Source organism: Miscanthus floridulus, chromosome 3 (genome assembly GCF_019320115.1).
Source record: "Miscanthus floridulus cultivar M001 chromosome 3, ASM1932011v1, whole genome shotgun sequence".
Lineage (NCBI taxonomy): Eukaryota > Viridiplantae > Streptophyta > Magnoliopsida > Poales > Poaceae > Miscanthus > Miscanthus floridulus.
The window spans coordinates 46,191,904-46,210,471 of record NC_089582.1 but is presented as its reverse complement, the minus strand read 5'-3'; the positions used below and the strand labels follow the sequence as shown (position 1 = coordinate 46,210,471).

Below are 18,568 nucleotides of genomic sequence, written 5' to 3'. Positions count from 1 at the left end.
TACCTCTGTCTGTCCTTGAACTTGAATCACAGCAGGCCACGCACCTGCTGGCTTATTTGTTGGTGCAACAAGCCGCAAAGGGCTAGTGCGTCTGCAGGGCCATTGGCGTAACCGTAGTGGTATACTCCTGTCTGTGCTTCCATTGCTTTGAATTTCTTCCCACATTCCAATTGCACGTACAACCAATCATCTGGACTACGCGGCCGGGTAGAGCAGCATCCACGAAAGTCGTCTCCCTTCTTCATTTTTCTCACGAATCAACACAAGAATCCTGCTTACCCTCCCTCGTCTTGGGTTCCGACGTGGCTCTACGGACTCCATCTGAGGAACCGAATGGTGCACCTTAGCTCTTCGGTAGAATTTAGTTATAGCACATTTTTCTTTTGTAATGATGACTAAATTAGATTGCTTATATCAGGCAGCCAGGTCCTATACGGTCCTATAGCAGGCAGCCATACATGTTATAATTTCATCCAGTACAACTTTTCACTATTCTTGGACATTTATTTCCAGTACAATTTTGTGGTTTATGAGCTAGGACTGTCATGGGATATTCTTTAAGATAATTCTTGTGTTTCAAGATGCAGGAAAGATGTATAAAAGTCTTGCATTTGAATCAATAACTGTTATGTACGAGTATAGGAACTTAGGAAGGCATAGGTCGTAGGAAGTAGTGGTGAGAGGAGGGTGTGTCCTAGGACCAGTGTGGCCCAACTGGAGGAGGAATAAAAGTCCTGCAGTTTTCTTTATCTCATGAGTGCATTGCTATCGATATGTATTTGCAGATTTCAATGCACTGATGCCTGAGGTGAGATCATTGATATATTCATGTGCAGATTTGTTTTAATACCTCTGATCTTATTATCATTTATTTTAAGTGTTGATGCAGTTTAGGGGGTCATTCCCTGCTTCCATTAGTGCATTTGTTTGTTGTCTTTTTGTTCTAGCCATTTTTATTGAGTGCATTCTTTGAGGCTCATACTCATGTGGCTCAATCAGGATACAGGCCCATTTGATCAATCTTAAGCTTCAAATTAGCCAAGTTAATTGAGTAAGCATATAAACCCTCAAAGAGCCCTCGGTTTTGTACCAGTGCTGTCGGCTTTTGTGAGATAATATAAGAACATCCATGGTCCCACCTGATACCATGCGAAACATGCATGCACTCAAATTGGTTCCTTGCCCAGCCTAGCTTGGTTTGCACAAGGGGCACCAGGCCTTTGCTGATCCGGATTTGTGCATCCACAGGAGTCCAATTGGCTGCCATATGCACACGGGGAGAAGGTGATTGGTTGGACAGCCCGTGCGCATGCTTGCTCTCTCACGTCGCACAGCCCTCACATGTGTGTGTGTGCTGGTGTGTGTGTGTGTGTGTGTGTGAGTGTGTGTGTGTGTGTGTGCTGGTGTGTGTGTGAGTGTGTGTGAGTGAGTGGACATGGGGATAGATGTACTCACAGGAGTGTCTTCAGGAGGACGAGGAGGAAGGAATAGCGCTTGTGGCAGAGGTTCACCCATCTTCGCGCCGAGATTTTGCATCCACTGAAACATCTGCTCCTGCCTCTGCCAATCAGCGTCAATCTTCGCCTCCAACGCTATTCTCTACCTCCTCTCTTCTTCTAGCTTGGCCTACAACATTTCACCCCAATATTACAATGGAAATCAAAGGAATGTAAGAAACAATGAACGACGAATAAAAGAGTAATAACCTGCAAAGTCTGCATGACGTGCTGTGTACTGGTCGGCCATGGGCGTATGGGCGGCCTCTGGCCCGTGTCGCTTGCTCGGATCTGGGAGAGAGTGGGAGTAGTGGCCGTGTCGACGACGCTGTCGCCAAGCCAGTACCTGCCATGCTTCTTGCCTCCTCCCACCCTCATGACAAGGTCTCCTTCAAAATCCTGGGTGCTCGGATCATACTCCGGCCCATGGACCGCCTTGGCCGCCGTTGTGTACTCGGTGAGACGGCTGTGGATGGAGGGATTGCTGTACGCCGAGGGGGGGTCCTCCGGGTTGAAGTCGACGACGGACGTCGCCTTGCCCTTGTGGGCCATAGCCCATGCTTTCACCTGGGAGCAAGGTGCGCCACCATGTGATGCCGACTGTGAAACAAACAGTAAGATCAATAGAAACTATGCAGAAGCAAGCGTTGGAATACATAAATGAAGTCACGTACCCATCTCTCTGCGTACTCGGCAAGGGTAAGGTTCCCCTGATGGTGTGGTGCACCTGTCATCATCAAACGCCGCTCCCGGCAAGCGGTGTGTGTCTCCGACCACTCCGGGGAGCACCACTTGTCCACCATCCTCCTCCAGCACTCGCCTTTACCGGCCACCCAATTTGGAGGCACCTACACGTCAACAAGCATTTGTCATATAAGAACACAGTAAGTGTACTTAATCTCAGGAAGAAACAGTATTTACCAGCATGTATTGCTCTTTAGTCAGCGTCAAGGTTCTTGCGAGGTCTTTGTCGATCTTCACTTCCTCGAAGACAGCTTTGTATTGCTGTACAGCTAGGATACGCGCCTCGTAGTGCATGTCCTTCACGAGCTTGTAGCAGGCTTTGTGAGCGTGCCTCTCGGCCCTCTCCTCGTATCCCTCGTCACATCTGTAGAAATCCTACATATAAACATTATGTATGTAGTCATTATTTCAAGGATGTGATAGGAATGTGATGTATTGAGCAAGATAGTGCGGGGAAGACTTACCCACAGCTCTTTCACAACCCGCTGCGCCTTGTTGTCGAATTTCCTACCTTCCCGATCTCGTGCATCGGGGGCAGACGCGTAGTGCTCGAACGTGTAGGCCGGCTCCACCACTCCTGCCCAGTCCACCAGGGCGGGGAAGTGTTCCCTACACAGAAGACCCAGGATTCCACCGGGAAGGCGTTTGTGATCACCTGCAGCCACAACCTTCTATCCCCTGTCCAAGTGATTAACGAAAAAATATTAGTTTGTATTTTGCCATGTTAAACATATCAAAAGAAGTAGCGATAACATCTTAAGATACTTACCTTTATATCACCATAAACAAAGTAAAAAGAAACAAGATCTGGACTTTTCATCGAATAGAAGCTAGCTAGCTAGGTTCCCAAAAACAAAGTAAAAAAAACAAGATCTGGACTTTTCAGAAAATAATCTGCTACCGGAAGCAAGCAAACTGAATCGGTCTCATGTCTCAATTTCATTTGTTCATTCTCACGAGATTGCAACCAGGGGAACAGAATCAGGGCTACACGTAGTCAGTTGGTGTGTAAATCATACAAAAAAAAAACTAAAACCAGTTCTTATTTGCTACCACATCCAGTCCAGATGGTAGAGTATCTATATATTGCATAGTAATCACCATGCAATTTAGAACAAGGGTTGACAAGCAAATGCAGAGAATACTGCTGGCTAGGCCTTTTATAGTTAGCAGGAAATTATCTTTAAGAAAAAAGATGCATAAAACGAAATCTGAACTCATTCATACCAAACTACTTCCTGAAACTATCTAGAAAACAAAACTCAGTTATAGAATGCTCCATGCCCCACTTGGAGATCTATATCAACATAGATGGACCTCCCACTAAACAATCCACTCAGCTCAGCATAGAGATTTTGAGGGTTAATGCAAGTGGAGTTAAGTATAAGGTACCCAGTCTGGACTTTGGTCTAAAAATGAGGACACCAACAGTAACTAGAAACAAAAGGTGGCGACTGACAAATATTGTAGTAATAAAGAAGAAACTAAACGTGTACCCTACCGATGTCATAAGTACAGATCAACTACATGAAATGATATCTTCTGTACATATGAGTTAATGCAACTTCAAAAGGTTATTTAAGTCATGTTTGATCAATAATCAACTGTACGACAATGGAGCAACCCCACCCCTGAATTCGTTGACACTTTGTTAAATTTATTTATTTATTTTTCAGACTTCATAATCCTGTAGACGCATGCTGTTGGTTCTTAACGTACCTGCAGCATCACCTGAGGTGTGGCGTGGGATTGTTGAGTTGGAACCATGCATGCATCTGCCAGCTCATTTTATTTCTTGTAATAATTATTAGCTAGTTGAAACAAGTATACTGTGCTTCCAGTAAAACTTTATACCTCTGTTTGTGAGAATGCTCTATTTTTCTGTCAAGAATGCTTCGTTACATTGGTGGGGCTAGCTAGACCTATTCCTGGCCCTGGTTGTCGCCTAAGCTGTCCGCTTCTTGGATTATATACACTTAATATACTATTTCAAAAGTTAAATCATGCCACATCACTAATTCCAGTTAAGAAACAGATCAAGCACATAAATCAGCTGGAAGCTCGTCGCACCTCACGGGAATCTGACTGACTGCTGAGATATACATATACATGCACCAGTATCAAAGACATGATCACATTTGAGTCATCAAAGACAAAGAAAACCAAAAGTCTTCAAAGCAAGCAAAACCAGCCGACCTTTGGTGATTACTCAGTTTGCAGAAAGAGTTACCATCAATCAACTAACATGGTAGATAGTTTCGAGTTTTGGTGAATTTCGTATACTCAAACCTACACAGAATTGGACCGTACATAGAGACCAAAGAGGCGATCGGAGGTCCATCATTCTCATTGGGCTGGGTTGGGTCTGATCGAATGAATATATATGATACTGGGCTGTTTGGCATGAAGAAACGGTTCCGATTCTGTGTGACAATCGCTGCCAAACACACATACATAGCAGCGTTTGGTACATAGAGACCGTATTTTTTTCCGGCTATGCTTTGTAAGTGCAATATAAGTTAAACTGAATTGTATTTAAGTTGATCTGCACCTATAAAAAGTTTTAGATTTTTTAAGCATATTTTTATTTACATGTTTTTAATAAAAAAAACAATTTATTTGAAAATCAAAATCTAACCAACCGGCTAAATCATCATTGAAAACATTCACAAGAGAATGTGAATTTGAAACATTTTTACAAGAACACGGATATCCATCAAACACAACCTAAATAAATTGATATAGGTTCCAAAAAAGAAAAAAACAGCTGGCAAAGAAAGGCGATGTTTTTTGTTGTTGTTGTTGTAGTCCTTGTTGGCGCCATACCCATGACTTGCAAACTAGTCGTCTACTCCTAACTAGAGTATGTGTGTCTAACTGCCCTGCCGCGGTGGCCCAGATCCACCGAGACGTGTGGTGTGGTCAGTGGTGTGCATGGTGCTTTCCTCCTTGGACTAGGCAACTTGGGCATGGCGTGGCGGCCATTGCTCCCCACCGCACAAGCGCATCACCCTCACCCGCAGAGGGAATTGGTCGACAGTGGCGGATAACAGACCATTGGTTGGCACATAACAGACCACTTAGCAAGTATATTTTTTTTCAGTTGATCATAGTACCAATAAAATCAAAATCTAAAATACTCTATTTTCTTTATATTAGAACACCTCTTGGGATGTCAAAGAAAGAAATCATGAACATGGGTAGGCTAAATAAGGCTGAACTAATCTAGACTAATGCTCCACCCAACGACAGTAATTTTCCTTTGCAGCTACTTTGTGGGATTTGTTGGAAAATGAATTTGGCATCCAAATACTCCAGCACATAAACATTTTAAGACTAGGAACAATGTGTTCTTCAAATCAACCGAGCAGGGCGACTTTGAGTTACCTGGGTCGCCGTAGAACAACTGTCGTCGGAGAGGCGGCCGCGCTGTAGAAGCCGCCCAGGAGGTCGTCGGAGTGGCGCCGAGCAAGGGGCTCCCTGCTGGCGGGCACCGAGGTGGCGCAGGGACTCGCTGGGGGCAGGCAAGCGGGGTCGTGCTCGCGCTCGGTTTCGCGGCGGGGACAGGGGCATGGCCCAGCCGGTGGCTGTGGCAGACCGGCCGGGCGGGGTGGAGGTCGACAGCGGAGGTGGGCGGGGTGGGGAGGGAGGGGGCCGCGGAGTGGGGAGGGAGGGGGCGGCGGAGGGGTTGTGGTGGAGGGTGTGCGGTCGGCGGCGCGTGGGGAGGGAGCTCGACGGTGGCGGGCGTGGGGAGCATGATGGAGTGGGCAGGGAGGAGGGCGCGTGGGGGGGAGCTCGACGGCGGCGCGAGGGGAGGGAGGTCGACGACGGCGCGTGCGCGGGGATAGAATGGAGAAATGGCCAGAGCCGGCCAGCGGCCTAGATATTTTGCGGCATGTTTGCCGAGTGTCAGCCCGATACGACACTCGGCAACGTTTTTTTTAAAAAATCCCATCAGTTTGCCGAGTGTCGGCCGATGGCGCACTCGGTAAACTACTTAAAAAACCCTAAACGCCTAGTTGCCGAGTGCCGTGACGATTGGGCACTCGGCAAACATTTTTTTTAAAAAAGTGCCCTCCTGTTTTCCCTATTTTAAAAAATCCCTGTTCTCCCTTAACAAGAATTTTTATAAAAAGTTTATTACATTTTTGCCAAGTGCCACCTATGCAGCACTTGGCAAACTTATTTCTATATTTCATGTGCCCTTTTCTTTCCTCTACTTAATTACTTTCCTCTATTTCATGTTTCACTAATTTCATGAAATGAACTTGCATTACACTTTGTTAGGTGCACTCATAAATGTATATTTCAAGCTTGTACAAAAATTGGACTAATATTTCATGTGTTTGTATATCACGCATCTAAAATTCAATAATTGCGACGAAAGAATTAAAATTACGAAATGGCTCCGAAAAATTGCCAAAAATTCACAAGAAGCGATATTTGTTCTCTATTGTATATACAAAAAATTTTGAAGTGAAACTCCAAATCGACATTCAAATTGTCTCCTCATCTTACCAGATCTTTCTCAAATCTCAGAAACTTCTCCGGAGATGATCTGATTTGTAAGCAGTGTACGTGTCAACTTTGCCGAAACACTAGGTTGGTTTGCCGTGTGTTAACGGGTGGCACTCGGCAAAATGATAACGGAGGTCGACAGTGTTACCCCGGACATGAAGTTGCCGTGTGTCTGTTGTTTGCCGAGTGGCAGCACTCGGCGTAAATTGTTATGCCGTGAGTTTTGTTTTTGCCGAGTGTTGTCTTTGGGACACTCGGTAAACACCATGTCTGCCGAGTGCCCGAAATCTTGCCCACGGCAAAGGTGGGGACACTCGGCAACTTAGGTGTTTCTGGTAGTGGCTGCCGGGCGCTGTGCTCGTGCCTACTGCAAAAAGTGAGCACCTGCGAAGGGTTCCCTAGTATGTGACAGTGGTGACACCCACAAGTAGTGTGACTCTGGTCCCCCTGCGAAGCTTTTTTGCACGAGTCCGTTTGGCAGGGCTTCGGGAGGAGCCGGAGCAGAAGCACTTGTTGGAACTCTTCCAAAGGGTCCCCTAGTATGCGACACTCACCTGTAGTGTGTAGCTGTTTTTTGGCAAGCTTCTCAACACATTCCAATCCCTCTTGCGAGCGGACATTTTAGGCAAAGCTCGTGTCAAAGACCTGGTGCTATTCTATTTCCGGATACCTCTCATTTCCATCTATCATTGGCTCCTTGCATTCTTCCATTCGACATAATACCCAAGGCAGAGCTAAAGTTCAATGTGAATGGTAATTTGACTCGATCAGAAGAAATAGTGCCGTAGTATATATTGGCCTGAAAAAAATCTTGGCATATCGTTACTTTAATTTTCCAAAAGAGCGGTTCATATTTATTCTCAGTATAGTGGACTCATTATGGGTTTGCTTGGGACACTGGAAATCTGCCACGTACATGCAAGCACATGAATTCGTCGGCCTAGCTGTGGGTTGGTGTTTGACTGCACAGCTGCCTGACAGACAGCATTCAAGCAAACCCCATATACATGCATTCAGTAGTTATACATATATTGCAAAATAAAAGTGTCACTCTTTACTGTCCCACCATCTTGTCCTTTATTAATTGAAATCATCAAAATTGATCGCTAAAGAATTATTAGAATGGTAAAATCAATCAATCATTACTACATCAAAATTGAGCAGTAACGATGCCTGGGCTGCAGACAAGGACTCTTACATGATGCAGCAGGGTTACAATGACGAGTTAATCTACAAAACCACATAGGAAACAATGATGAGGAATTGTGATGGTAGAGATTCATAAAGTTCTGATGAGTGGCAACCTTGAAATGGTGCAGTTGACACTACTACAAAAATGATTTCAGAAGACAACATATTTTGTTTTTAGAGGTAGACAAAAAAGGTCCGAGTCTCCTAAAATACCTCAATATTTTTAGAGGCAGTCTGACTATTTACAAAAGATACCTCTGCCTCCTAAAATAAATTAACAGTGGTGGGCCTCTTAAGAGTTCTATATGTGAAACTGAGGGCCATTTTTAGATGCGCAGCCCGGTATCACCTAGCACCAGCAGCCAACATCTAAGCGCACTACCAACTTCAAGTTTGTAAAACAATGAGAAATCACTAGCTCAACTCCCACCCATGACACACTGTCACCCTCGTCAACTCCCCTTGAGTTTTCTACAGCGCCCAACAACCATTACCGCGACAGCGGGGCACATAGCGAGATCGAGAAGTTGTGGTTGAAAGTTGAGGAGCAGCGATCATTCGTGGAGGTCCTGTAGGCCTATTTCAAGGAGATCTGGTGACTCATCTCCTCTGCAAGGTGTACACAACCCACTACCGGCAGTGGCAGTGCAACACTACTACTAGATAAACCTTTTGTAGGGGCGGCTACAGGTGATTTGTAGGGGTGGTTTGGCCAGCCGCCCCTACCAAAGCGTGACTACAAATCATGTATTTGTAGAGGCGGTTCCCAGACCGCACCTGCCACCCATACAATTGTATTTGTTGGGGCGGTTGGTAACACCAGCCGCCTCTACAAAAATAACTTGTAGGCACGGTTGTAACACCACCCGTCCCTATAAATCCTATTTGTAGGGGCGGTTCACTCTATAACCGTCCCTATAGTACATTTTCACATAAAAAATGAAATTTGAAAATTTAAATGTGACAAGAACATATATACATATATATAATATATATTTCACAAGGACATTATATCAACAACTAATTGACAAGAAGATATATGCATTACAAACACATAATAATATAAATTACTTCATTACAAACCCATTCGTTACAAACACATAATAATTTAAATTTGTTCATTACAAACCATAATAATTTAGATCAGTTCATTATTAACACTAACAGTAATTTAACTTCCTAGAATTTTCTAACGTTGTACCACATACTTGGAGAAGTGCAGATCATTCATTTCATATGCCAAAATATCACTGATGTAGCACAATGTATTTACTAGTGCACTCTCTCTTACTTCACAAGATCGTTCACAAGGTCTACTGACGACGATCAGCATTGGTCGAGAACCTTCACTCCTAGTCACAAAAATTTTTAGAACAGGGCCACTATATTCCCATTTATAATGACCCAAGTGATACATGGCCTGGCATAAAATAGCTTCAAAGCTAAAACTTGCGTATGTTATGTCGTTCTCCTGAATCTGTAAGTGTTGAAAAAAATGTGGTTATCAGAACCATGCATATATATAGACATAACAATTAATCTGGATATAAGTTATGAGACTGACCACATCATTCATGTTGTCCTCAGCAAGCTTTGCACAAAACAGTCCAATATCGTGGTGGAGGCCCACATTCAAAGCAGCAATCCTCATGGAGGAGTATGTAGGAATATTGTACCCAATATTTTGAAGCACCCTTAAACATGCTTGCACAACATATTTTGCATAGTAATGCCATGAGGTTGATCGTTGCTCGTCCTATCGATGTATAAAACTATACCTTGTTGGTTACCCACCCCAGTGAGAATAGAAAAGCCAATTCGACATTGCTTGATTCGAGCATCTATAGGGAATGTATCAACATTGAGGAAATCAACCCCGAAATTTAATAGTGTCTCTCTGAACCATGGTATAAGATGAATTGTCTACATTTAAGAATTATATATATCAGAAGAAAATATCTATAGAGGTGTCTTTAAACATGTTAATTACTATGCTTGGATATGGGTGGTTTGCCCTCCCCAATGCTGGTTGGAAGCCAAGATCATACACATAATTATTTGGCAGATCCGGCGAAGGGAGTTCGGCCATATCTTCTCCTAAATTTATGTCAAGGAAAACAGTTATAGTAGAGGAACATGAGAGGATAGGAGTAGAAGAAGTAGAAGCAGAGGACAGGAGAGGAGAAGAGTAGAAGTAGTAGGACTAGGAGAGCAGGGTCTATAAAGCAGCATCAGCATTGGCAGCTCATGGAGAAGAGTAGAAGTAGATGCAAGAAAGTGTGCTTTAGGTACGTGAGAAGGTATAAGAAATCAAAAAGGTCTATAAACCAAAATAGTCCTATAAAACAAAATATATCAAAAAAATTAAGTAGTAGCAGTAGTAGAGGCCTCAGAAACATGTCAATCATCATTTGATCATAAACTTGGAGCATCAAGGCATCATAACAGAGAAGAGATGAGAAGGTAATGTAGGGGCGGCTGCTAATGATGCCAAGTTCCTCACAAGTTCTTGATCATGAACTTGGAGCATCAAGGCATCATAACAGAGAAGAGAGGAGAAGATAATGTAGGGGCGGCTGCTAATGATGCCAAGTTTCTCACAAGTTCTTGATCATCAGCTCATATTCCATATAATGTATGGACTTGGACAATTTCATCATCGGCAAAACAAAGGAGAGGAGAGGAGAGGGGAGATTTGGTAAAAAAAAGCAACAACTGCTTAGCAAATATAGAGCAGCAGCTGATGGCAAAAGACAAAATCTGAGGGCAAAAAAGAGGACAAAAACAACAAGTTAATACATAGGGATGCATAGTACCAGTGATTTAACACATAGGAAAAAATAGCAACAAGTAGTACTAGTAGTAGGACAACAATAGTATTAATAGTAGGATAACAATAGTAAGTAGTAGAAGTAGTGTAGTAGTAGTAGAAGTAAGACAACAATAGTAGTAGTAGTATCAGTAGTACTAGCAGTAGTACTAATAGTAAGCCAGTAACTTGGTCAGCACAAGTGTTGAACAGGCCACAAGTCGGTAGAGAGCAGCAGCAACCAGCAAGCCAAGCTAGGTCAGCGTGCACTACACTACTACAGTGATTAGGTAGCCAGGATATGCTTTTTTATTTGTCCTATTTCATTTGTATCAAATCGGCAAATATATGTGGGTAGCAATTCACTGGAGTACCAAAGGCTCATTCTAATCTTTTTAAAAAAGAAGGCTTATTCCATATTGTAGTGGATGGCTGAATTATACATGTCCTCTTGTTTGGGAATAATTGCATTCAGAAGTGATGCCAATGGAGAGTTTATGTAGCAATTTTAGAAATTGATGTTTGGCTGTGTGATCAATACAAATAGCAATTTTAGAAGGGAGAAAATTGCATATTTGGTACTCTAATCATATTTGCTCTAGTAATTCTGATGATGTGGTTCTAGGTGAAGATGACAAGTGTTGAACAGGGTTTAACATGATACTGAAATTTGGAAAAGAGACAAAACTATTTCCTCAAATGGTTTTAATCTTAATTAGTTGAACCAAAACAGACTATATGACATACTACTTCGTTGCAACTGAGCACAAGGAGAAAGCTGCTAGTTTGGATTGGGAGTGCTAGAAAAGGGTGCATTTCAAAATTTTAGGTTAATGGTAACGTTATATGGTGATGCTGATGAAGATGTTAGAATAAAAGCTGGTTGATATTTTTAGATTATGGAAGCATAACTTCTAACAATGGCAAATACAGATTTGCAGTACCATTTTAGATCAGTGGTTCCGGTTAGATGGCAATAGCAAATACAGAGGTAGGCTATGTCACTTGTTGAGAAATAAAGCATAGACAAGCACAAGCACTTGACCAGCTAGACAGCTGTCTTGCCACCAAGATTAGGAATGTATTTTCTGTAACAATGGTACTAGTAGTAGTACTAGTAGTAGGAGAGCATAGGGATGCATAGTAATACATAGGAATATCAGTAGTACTAGCAGTAGTACTATCAGTTGTACTAGCAGTAGATAACACAGGCAAGCAGGAAAATTTAGAAAAAGTACTGCAGCCCGACTTCTTATGGAAAGTATCACCAAACATGGCCAATGAAATCCAATTGAAACAAAAATTTAACCACAGCCTTACCTCATCACGAGCAACACATTCCGGCAACTAGTTCAACACGACAGCATATTCACATAACATCAGGTGGTAGTCAGGTAACATGATAAAAAATGCTAGATAGGTAACATGACTTTGATTTGTTTGGACTGCAACTTGCCATAACTACTTAAAAAGGCATGTCCAGTAAAAATAACAATAGTAGTAGCACTGACATAACTAATTAAAGTAATAAGCTATCTTAATATCTGTAGCATGTTCCTCACAGTTCATGTCATAACTCAGCAGGGTTTAAAAAATAACATGAACATTCTCCTGACTTATCAGTTTAACGCAAACAGTCTCACCTAAGAAATAACATATACACAAAATGATGAATTTGAAGCAAGCAGCAGAAAAGATTACTTGACATATCTATAATGTGTCACTCTGAATCAAGTATGTGATAAGCAAGAAAACCACCGGGGGGATTAAATACACTATTCAATTATTCAATAAATTTGCTACATGTGCCGCTTCCACCACAGCAACATGTCACACATACAAGGTCACACATACACTACTTCTGTAGGCTAATAGATATGTTGATTCTATGGAATATACAAATGTACACTGAATCTATGTAATAATACTAGCGTACTGAACTATAAATTGCAGTGTAATATTATTTAATAGGACAAATCAATATGACTATAAATAGATGACAGATCCAAATGGGCAATTAAATTATATTGTGGCAAAAACCATATAGCTTCAGCTCAAGAGAGATCTCAATGATACAAGAATATGAAGCAGGTACCATGAGCCAGGGCCAAGGCATTCACTTCAATAAAAATATTATTCATGATCACAAGTCAACAGCAAGGTACATGCCAATGCCCTCCTCTATTGAATTTTCATCAACTCATTACATCTAGTAGTGCTTCACTTACACCCTAAACAAACAATTTAATCAATCAAGGGATTTAAGAACTATGGATGGAACTGATAATTTTTCACGCTTCTACCTATTGCCAAAATGATGGAAGATGAATATAGTGATTCACACTGATGCAGATGAGGAGCAGGCAAAGGCAGAGATATCATACCTGTAGGACGACGAGCACCTGCAGGCGCACCCCTCCCTCCTTTGTGACAAGGCAAGCGCAGAAGGGCAGGCCTCCTGCCACCAATCCTGTCCCCACCTCTCTACTGCAGCCACTGGTGGCGAGCCTAGGGAAGCGCGTGGTGGTGGTGATGGCGGCCATGACCCTAGGGTGAGGTGGGTGGAGACCCTAGGGAGATGCGGTGGTGAGGGCCACCAGCGAGGAGGGTGTGGAGGGGCGATGAGGCACAGCGAGACGATGAGTGCGGCGACGGCGGAGACGTCGTGCCGGCGTGCACAACGGCGAAGGGCGACGTTAAGGGCAAACACCGGAACGCACGGCGATGGAAACCCTAGCCGCCAGGGGGAACGACGTCGCCCATGGCTAGGGTTCCGCAGCGGGTCCCAGCGATGAACGGAGCCAAGGAAGGTGAAGACAAGGAAGGTTGGTGGAGGACTACCATAGCGCATAGTGGTGGGCACGGTGAGAGGAAGCGTGCACGGTGGTGGGCGATGGCGGGTTCGGAAGCCTGACGACCGTCTGAAAGGAAGAATGTGCCCTGACTTAGAATATTTTCGAGGCTTTGGCTTATATACTAGAGGGCATTTGTAGGGGCGGCTTCTGATTTAGCCACCCCTACAAATCGATTTTTAGGGACGGTTCCTGAGTTAGCCGCCCCAACAAATATTTTTTAATTTATTTTAATTACTAATTTTGTAATTCATTCATATATAAAGAACAATGAAAATTTATATATTAGTTTGTTTATTATTCTATATATATAAATATATGTATATATAAACAATTTTATTATATATATAGATATAATTTTATATTTTCTTCTTTACAAAAATAATATTTTAAAAATTTAAAATTTGAATTTCAAAACAACTAATATAATTTTAGGACACTAAATGACCTCAAATGAAAATTTTGTAAACATGAAAGTTGTAGAACTCATCAAGATGTACGACTTATATTTTGTTCACTTCTTCATGTGATAAAGTATAAGTAAACATTGTTCACAAATTCACATATGACTCATAGTTCATGAACTATACGAGAGACATGTTGATTTGTGAACAATGTTTACTATCACTTTGTCAGATGAAGAAACAACCAAAATAAAAGTTGTAGATCTTGATGAGTTATACAACTTTGGTATTCATCACTTTTTTAGCTGAAATCAATGAACGGTTGAAAATCAGGTTTGAAGTTGTCATTTTTTAAAATTTATAAATTTGAATTGCTCAAATTTTGTCAAATGAAAAGAATGACCAAATCAACACAGTAACTTGATAGGGCATGATGTTAGAAAATTTTAGGAAAAAAATCATCAGATTTGGAGTTAGTACGAGGGAAAAAGACTAGTTACAAATTTTACCCAGAGATTAAAAAGAAAAATCATAATTGTTCATGAGGATCAATGATGAACAAGTGTGATTTCTCTTTTTAATCTGCCGCTGATGCTTGTAACTAGTTTTTCTCCATCATACTAATTCCAAATGTGATGGTTTTTTTCCTAATTTTTCTAAAATCATGCTCTATCATTTTAGTCTGGTCATCTATCTTTGTCACTAATTTTGGACAATTCAAAATTTGAATTTCAGAAAATAACAACTTCAATCCCGAGTATCAACCATTAAATGATTTCAGCTATAAAGGTGATGAATACCAAAGTTGCGTAACTCTTTAAGATCTCCAACTTATATTTTGGGCATCTTTTCATTTGACCAAATTTGAACAGTTTAAATTTTGAATTTCAATAAATGTCAACTTCAAATAAGATTTTGAAACCTTAAATGGTTTCAAATAAGAAAGTCATGAACATATAAATTGTTGAACACATCACTATCTACAACTTTTATTTTGGTCATCTTTTGATTTGACCAAATTTGTATAGTTAAAATTTTGAAGTTTAATAAATGACAACTTCAAACAAGATTTTGGAACCTTAAATGATTTCAATTATAAAACTCGTGAACATAAAAATTTTTGAACTCATCACTATCTACAGCTTTTATTTTGATCACTTTTTTATGTGATAAAGTATTAGTAAACATTGTTTACAAATTCACATATGACTCATAGTTTATGAACTATACAAGAGACATGTTGATTTGTGAACAATGTTTATTATCACTTTGTGAGATGAAGAAACAACCAAAATAAAAGTTGTAGATCTTGATGAGTTATACAACTTTGGTATTCATTACTTTTTCAGCTGAAATCATTGAATGGTTGAAAATCAGGTTTGAAGTTGTCATTTTTTAAAATTTGTAAATTTGAATTGCTCAAACTTTGTCAAATGAAAAGAATGACCAAATTAATACAGTAACTTAATAGGGCATGATTTTAGAAAATTTTAGGAAAAAATCATCATATTTGAAGTTAGTACGAGGGAGAAAGACTAGTTACAAATTTTACCCAGAGATTAAAAAGAAAAATTATAACTGTTCATGAGGATCAATGATGAACAAGTGTGATTTCTCTTTTTAATCTGCGGCTGATGCTTGTAACTAGTTTTTCTCCATAATATTAACTCTAAATGTGATGATTTTTTTCCTAGAATTTTCTAAAACCATGCTCTATTATTTTAGTCTGGTCATCTATCTTTGTCACTAATTTTGGATAATTCAAAATTTGAATTTCAGAAAATGACAACTTCAATCCCGAGTATCAACCATTAAATGAATTCAGCTGTAAAGGTGATGAATACCAAAGTTGTGTAACTCTTCAAGATCTCCAACTTATATTTTGGGCATCTTTTCATTTGATCAAATTTGAACAGTTTAAATTTTGAATTTCAATAAATGTCAACTTCAAATAAGATTTTGAAACCTTAAATGTTTTCAAATAAGAAAGTCATGAACATATAAATTGTTGAACACATCACTATCTACAACTTCTATTTTGGTCATCTTTTGATTTCATGAAATTTGTACAGTTGAAATTTTGAAGTTCAATAAATGGTAACTTCAAACAAGATTTTGAAACCTTAAATGATTTCAATTATAAAACTTGTGAACATAAAAGTTTTTGAACTCATCACTATCTACAGCTTTTATTTTGGTCACTTCTTTATGTGATATAGTATTAGTAAACATTGTTCACAAATTCCTATATGACTCATAGTTTCATTAAATATACGAGAGACATTTTGATTTATGAATAATATTTACTATCACTTTGTCAGATGAAGAAACGACCAAAATAAAAGTTTCAGATCTTGATGAGTTATACAACTTTGGTATTCATCATTTTTATAGCTGAAATCATTTAATGGTTGAAAATTAGGTTTAAAGTTGTCATTTGTTAAAATTTATAAATTTGAAGTGCTCAAACTTTGTCAAATGAAAAGAATAATTAAATCAACACAGTAACTTGATAGGGCATGATTTGAGAAACTTTTAGGAAAAAATCATCACATTTAGAGTTAGTATGAGGGAGAAAGACTACTTACAAATTTTACCCAGAGATTAAAAAAAAAATCATAACTGTTCATGATGATCAATGATGAACAAGTGTGATTTCTCATTTTAATCTGTGGCTGAAGCTTGTAACTAGTTTTTCTTCCTCATACAAACTCTAAATGTGATGGAATTTTTTTTTAAAATTTTTTAAAATCATGCTCTATCTTTTTGGTCTGGTCATCTATCTTTGTCACTAATTTTGGATAATTCAAATTTTGAATTTCAGAAAATGACAACTTCAAACCTAAGTATCAACCATTAAATGATTTCAACTGTCAAGGAGATGAATAACAAAGTTGTATAACTCGTCAAGATCTCCATCTTATATTTTGGTCATCTTTTCATATGACCAAATTTGAACAGTTCAAATTTTGAATTTCAATAAATATCAACTTCAAATAAGATTTTGAAATCTTAAATGGTTTCAAATAAGAAAGTCATGAACATATAAGTTGTTGAACACATCACTATCTATAACTTTTATTTTGGTGATCTTTTCATTTGACTAAATTTGAATAGTTCAAATTTTGAATTTCAATAAATGGCAACTTCAAACAAGATTTTGAAACCTTAAATGATTTCAACTATAAAACTCATGAACATAAAAATTATTGAACTCATCACTATCTATAACTTTTATTTTGGTAACTTTTTTATGTGACAAAGTATTAGTAAATATTGTTCACAAATTCACATATGACTCATAGTTTCATTAACTATACGAGAGACCTGTTGATTTGTGAACAATGTTTACTATCACTTTATCAGATAAAGAAATGATCAAAATAAAAGTTATAGATCTTGATGAGTTATACAACTTTAGTACTCATCACTTTTTCAACTGAAATCATTTAATGGTTAAAAATTAGGTTTATAGTTGTTATTTTTTAAAATTTATAAATTTGAATTGCTCAAACTTTGTCAAATGAAAAGAATAACCAAATCAATATAGTAACTTGATAGGGCATGATTTTCAAAAATTTTAGAAAAAAATCATCACATTTAGAGTTAGTATGAGAGAGAAAGACTAGTTACAAATTTTACCCAGAGATTGAAAAGAAAAATCATAACTATTTATGAAGATCAATGATGAACAAGTGTGATTTCTCTTTTTAATCTTTGGCTGAAGCTTGTAACTAGTTTTTCTCACTCATACTAACTCTAAATGTAATGTTTTTTCCTAAAATTTTCTAAAATCATGCTCTATCATTTTTGTCTGGTCATCTATCTTTGTCACTAATTTTGGATAATTTAAATTTTGAATTTTAGAAAATGACAACTTCAAACCCGAGTATCAATCATTAAATGATTTCAGCAGTAAAGGTGATGAATACTAAAGTTGTATAACTCTTTAAGATCTCCAACTTATATTTTGGTCATCTTTTCATTTGACCAAATTTGAACAGTTCAAATTTTGAATTTCAATAAATGTCTACTTCAAATAAGATTTTGAAACCTTAAATGGTTTAAAATAAGAAAGTTATGAACATATAAGTTGTTGAACACATCACTATCTACAACTTTTATTTTGGTCATCTTTTGATTTAACCAAATTTGAACAGTTGGAATTTTGAAGTTCAATAAATGGCAACTTCAAACAAGATTTTGAAACCTTAAATGATTTCAACTATAAAACTCATGAACATAAAAGTTTTTGAACTCATCACTATCTACAACTTTTATTTTGGTCACTTCTTTATGTGATAAAGTATTAGTAAACATTGTTCAAAAATTCACATATGACTCATAGTTTCATTAACAAATGAGAGTCATGTTGATTTGTGAACAATGTTTACTATCACTTTGTCAGATGAAGAAATAACCAAAATAAAAGTTATAGATCTGGATGAGTTATACAACTTTAGTATTCATCACTTTTTTAGCTGAAATCATTTAATGGTTGAAAATTAGGTTTAAAGTTGTCATTTTTTAAAATTTGTAAATTTGAATTGCTCA

The 18,568-nt window shown here is 38.9% G+C and overlaps 1 protein-coding gene across 1 annotated transcript; it reads right to left on the bottom strand.

Annotated features, from left to right (window-relative positions):
* Positions 1–2,059: 2,059 nt before the first annotated feature.
* On the bottom strand, positions 2,060–9,600 carry LOC136543666 (uncharacterized). The gene is made up of 6 exons (XM_066536050.1): positions 9,514–9,600; positions 9,158–9,426; positions 2,705–2,849; positions 2,418–2,615; positions 2,187–2,344; positions 2,060–2,096 (listed from the first exon to the last, which is right to left on the bottom strand). The coding sequence occupies exons 1-6, from the start codon at positions 9,598–9,600 to the stop codon at positions 2,060–2,062; spliced, it is 894 nt and encodes a 297-aa protein (XP_066392147.1).
* Between the last annotated feature and the right edge of the window lie 8,968 nt (positions 9,601–18,568).

Coding starts and splice junctions, on each gene's coding strand:
- LOC136543666 (XM_066536050.1), bottom strand. CDS start 9,600: ATGAGGATTGCTGCTTTGAATGTGGGCCTCCACCACGATATTGGACTG. Junction 2,850..9,157: donor AATGATCTGCACTTCTCCAA/GTATGTGGTACA, acceptor TCTTCTGTGTAG/GGAACACTTCCCCGCCCTGG. Junction 2,345..2,417: donor CTAAAGAGCAATACATGCTG/GTAAATACTGTT, acceptor GTTGACGTGTAG/GTGCCTCCAAATTGGGTGGC.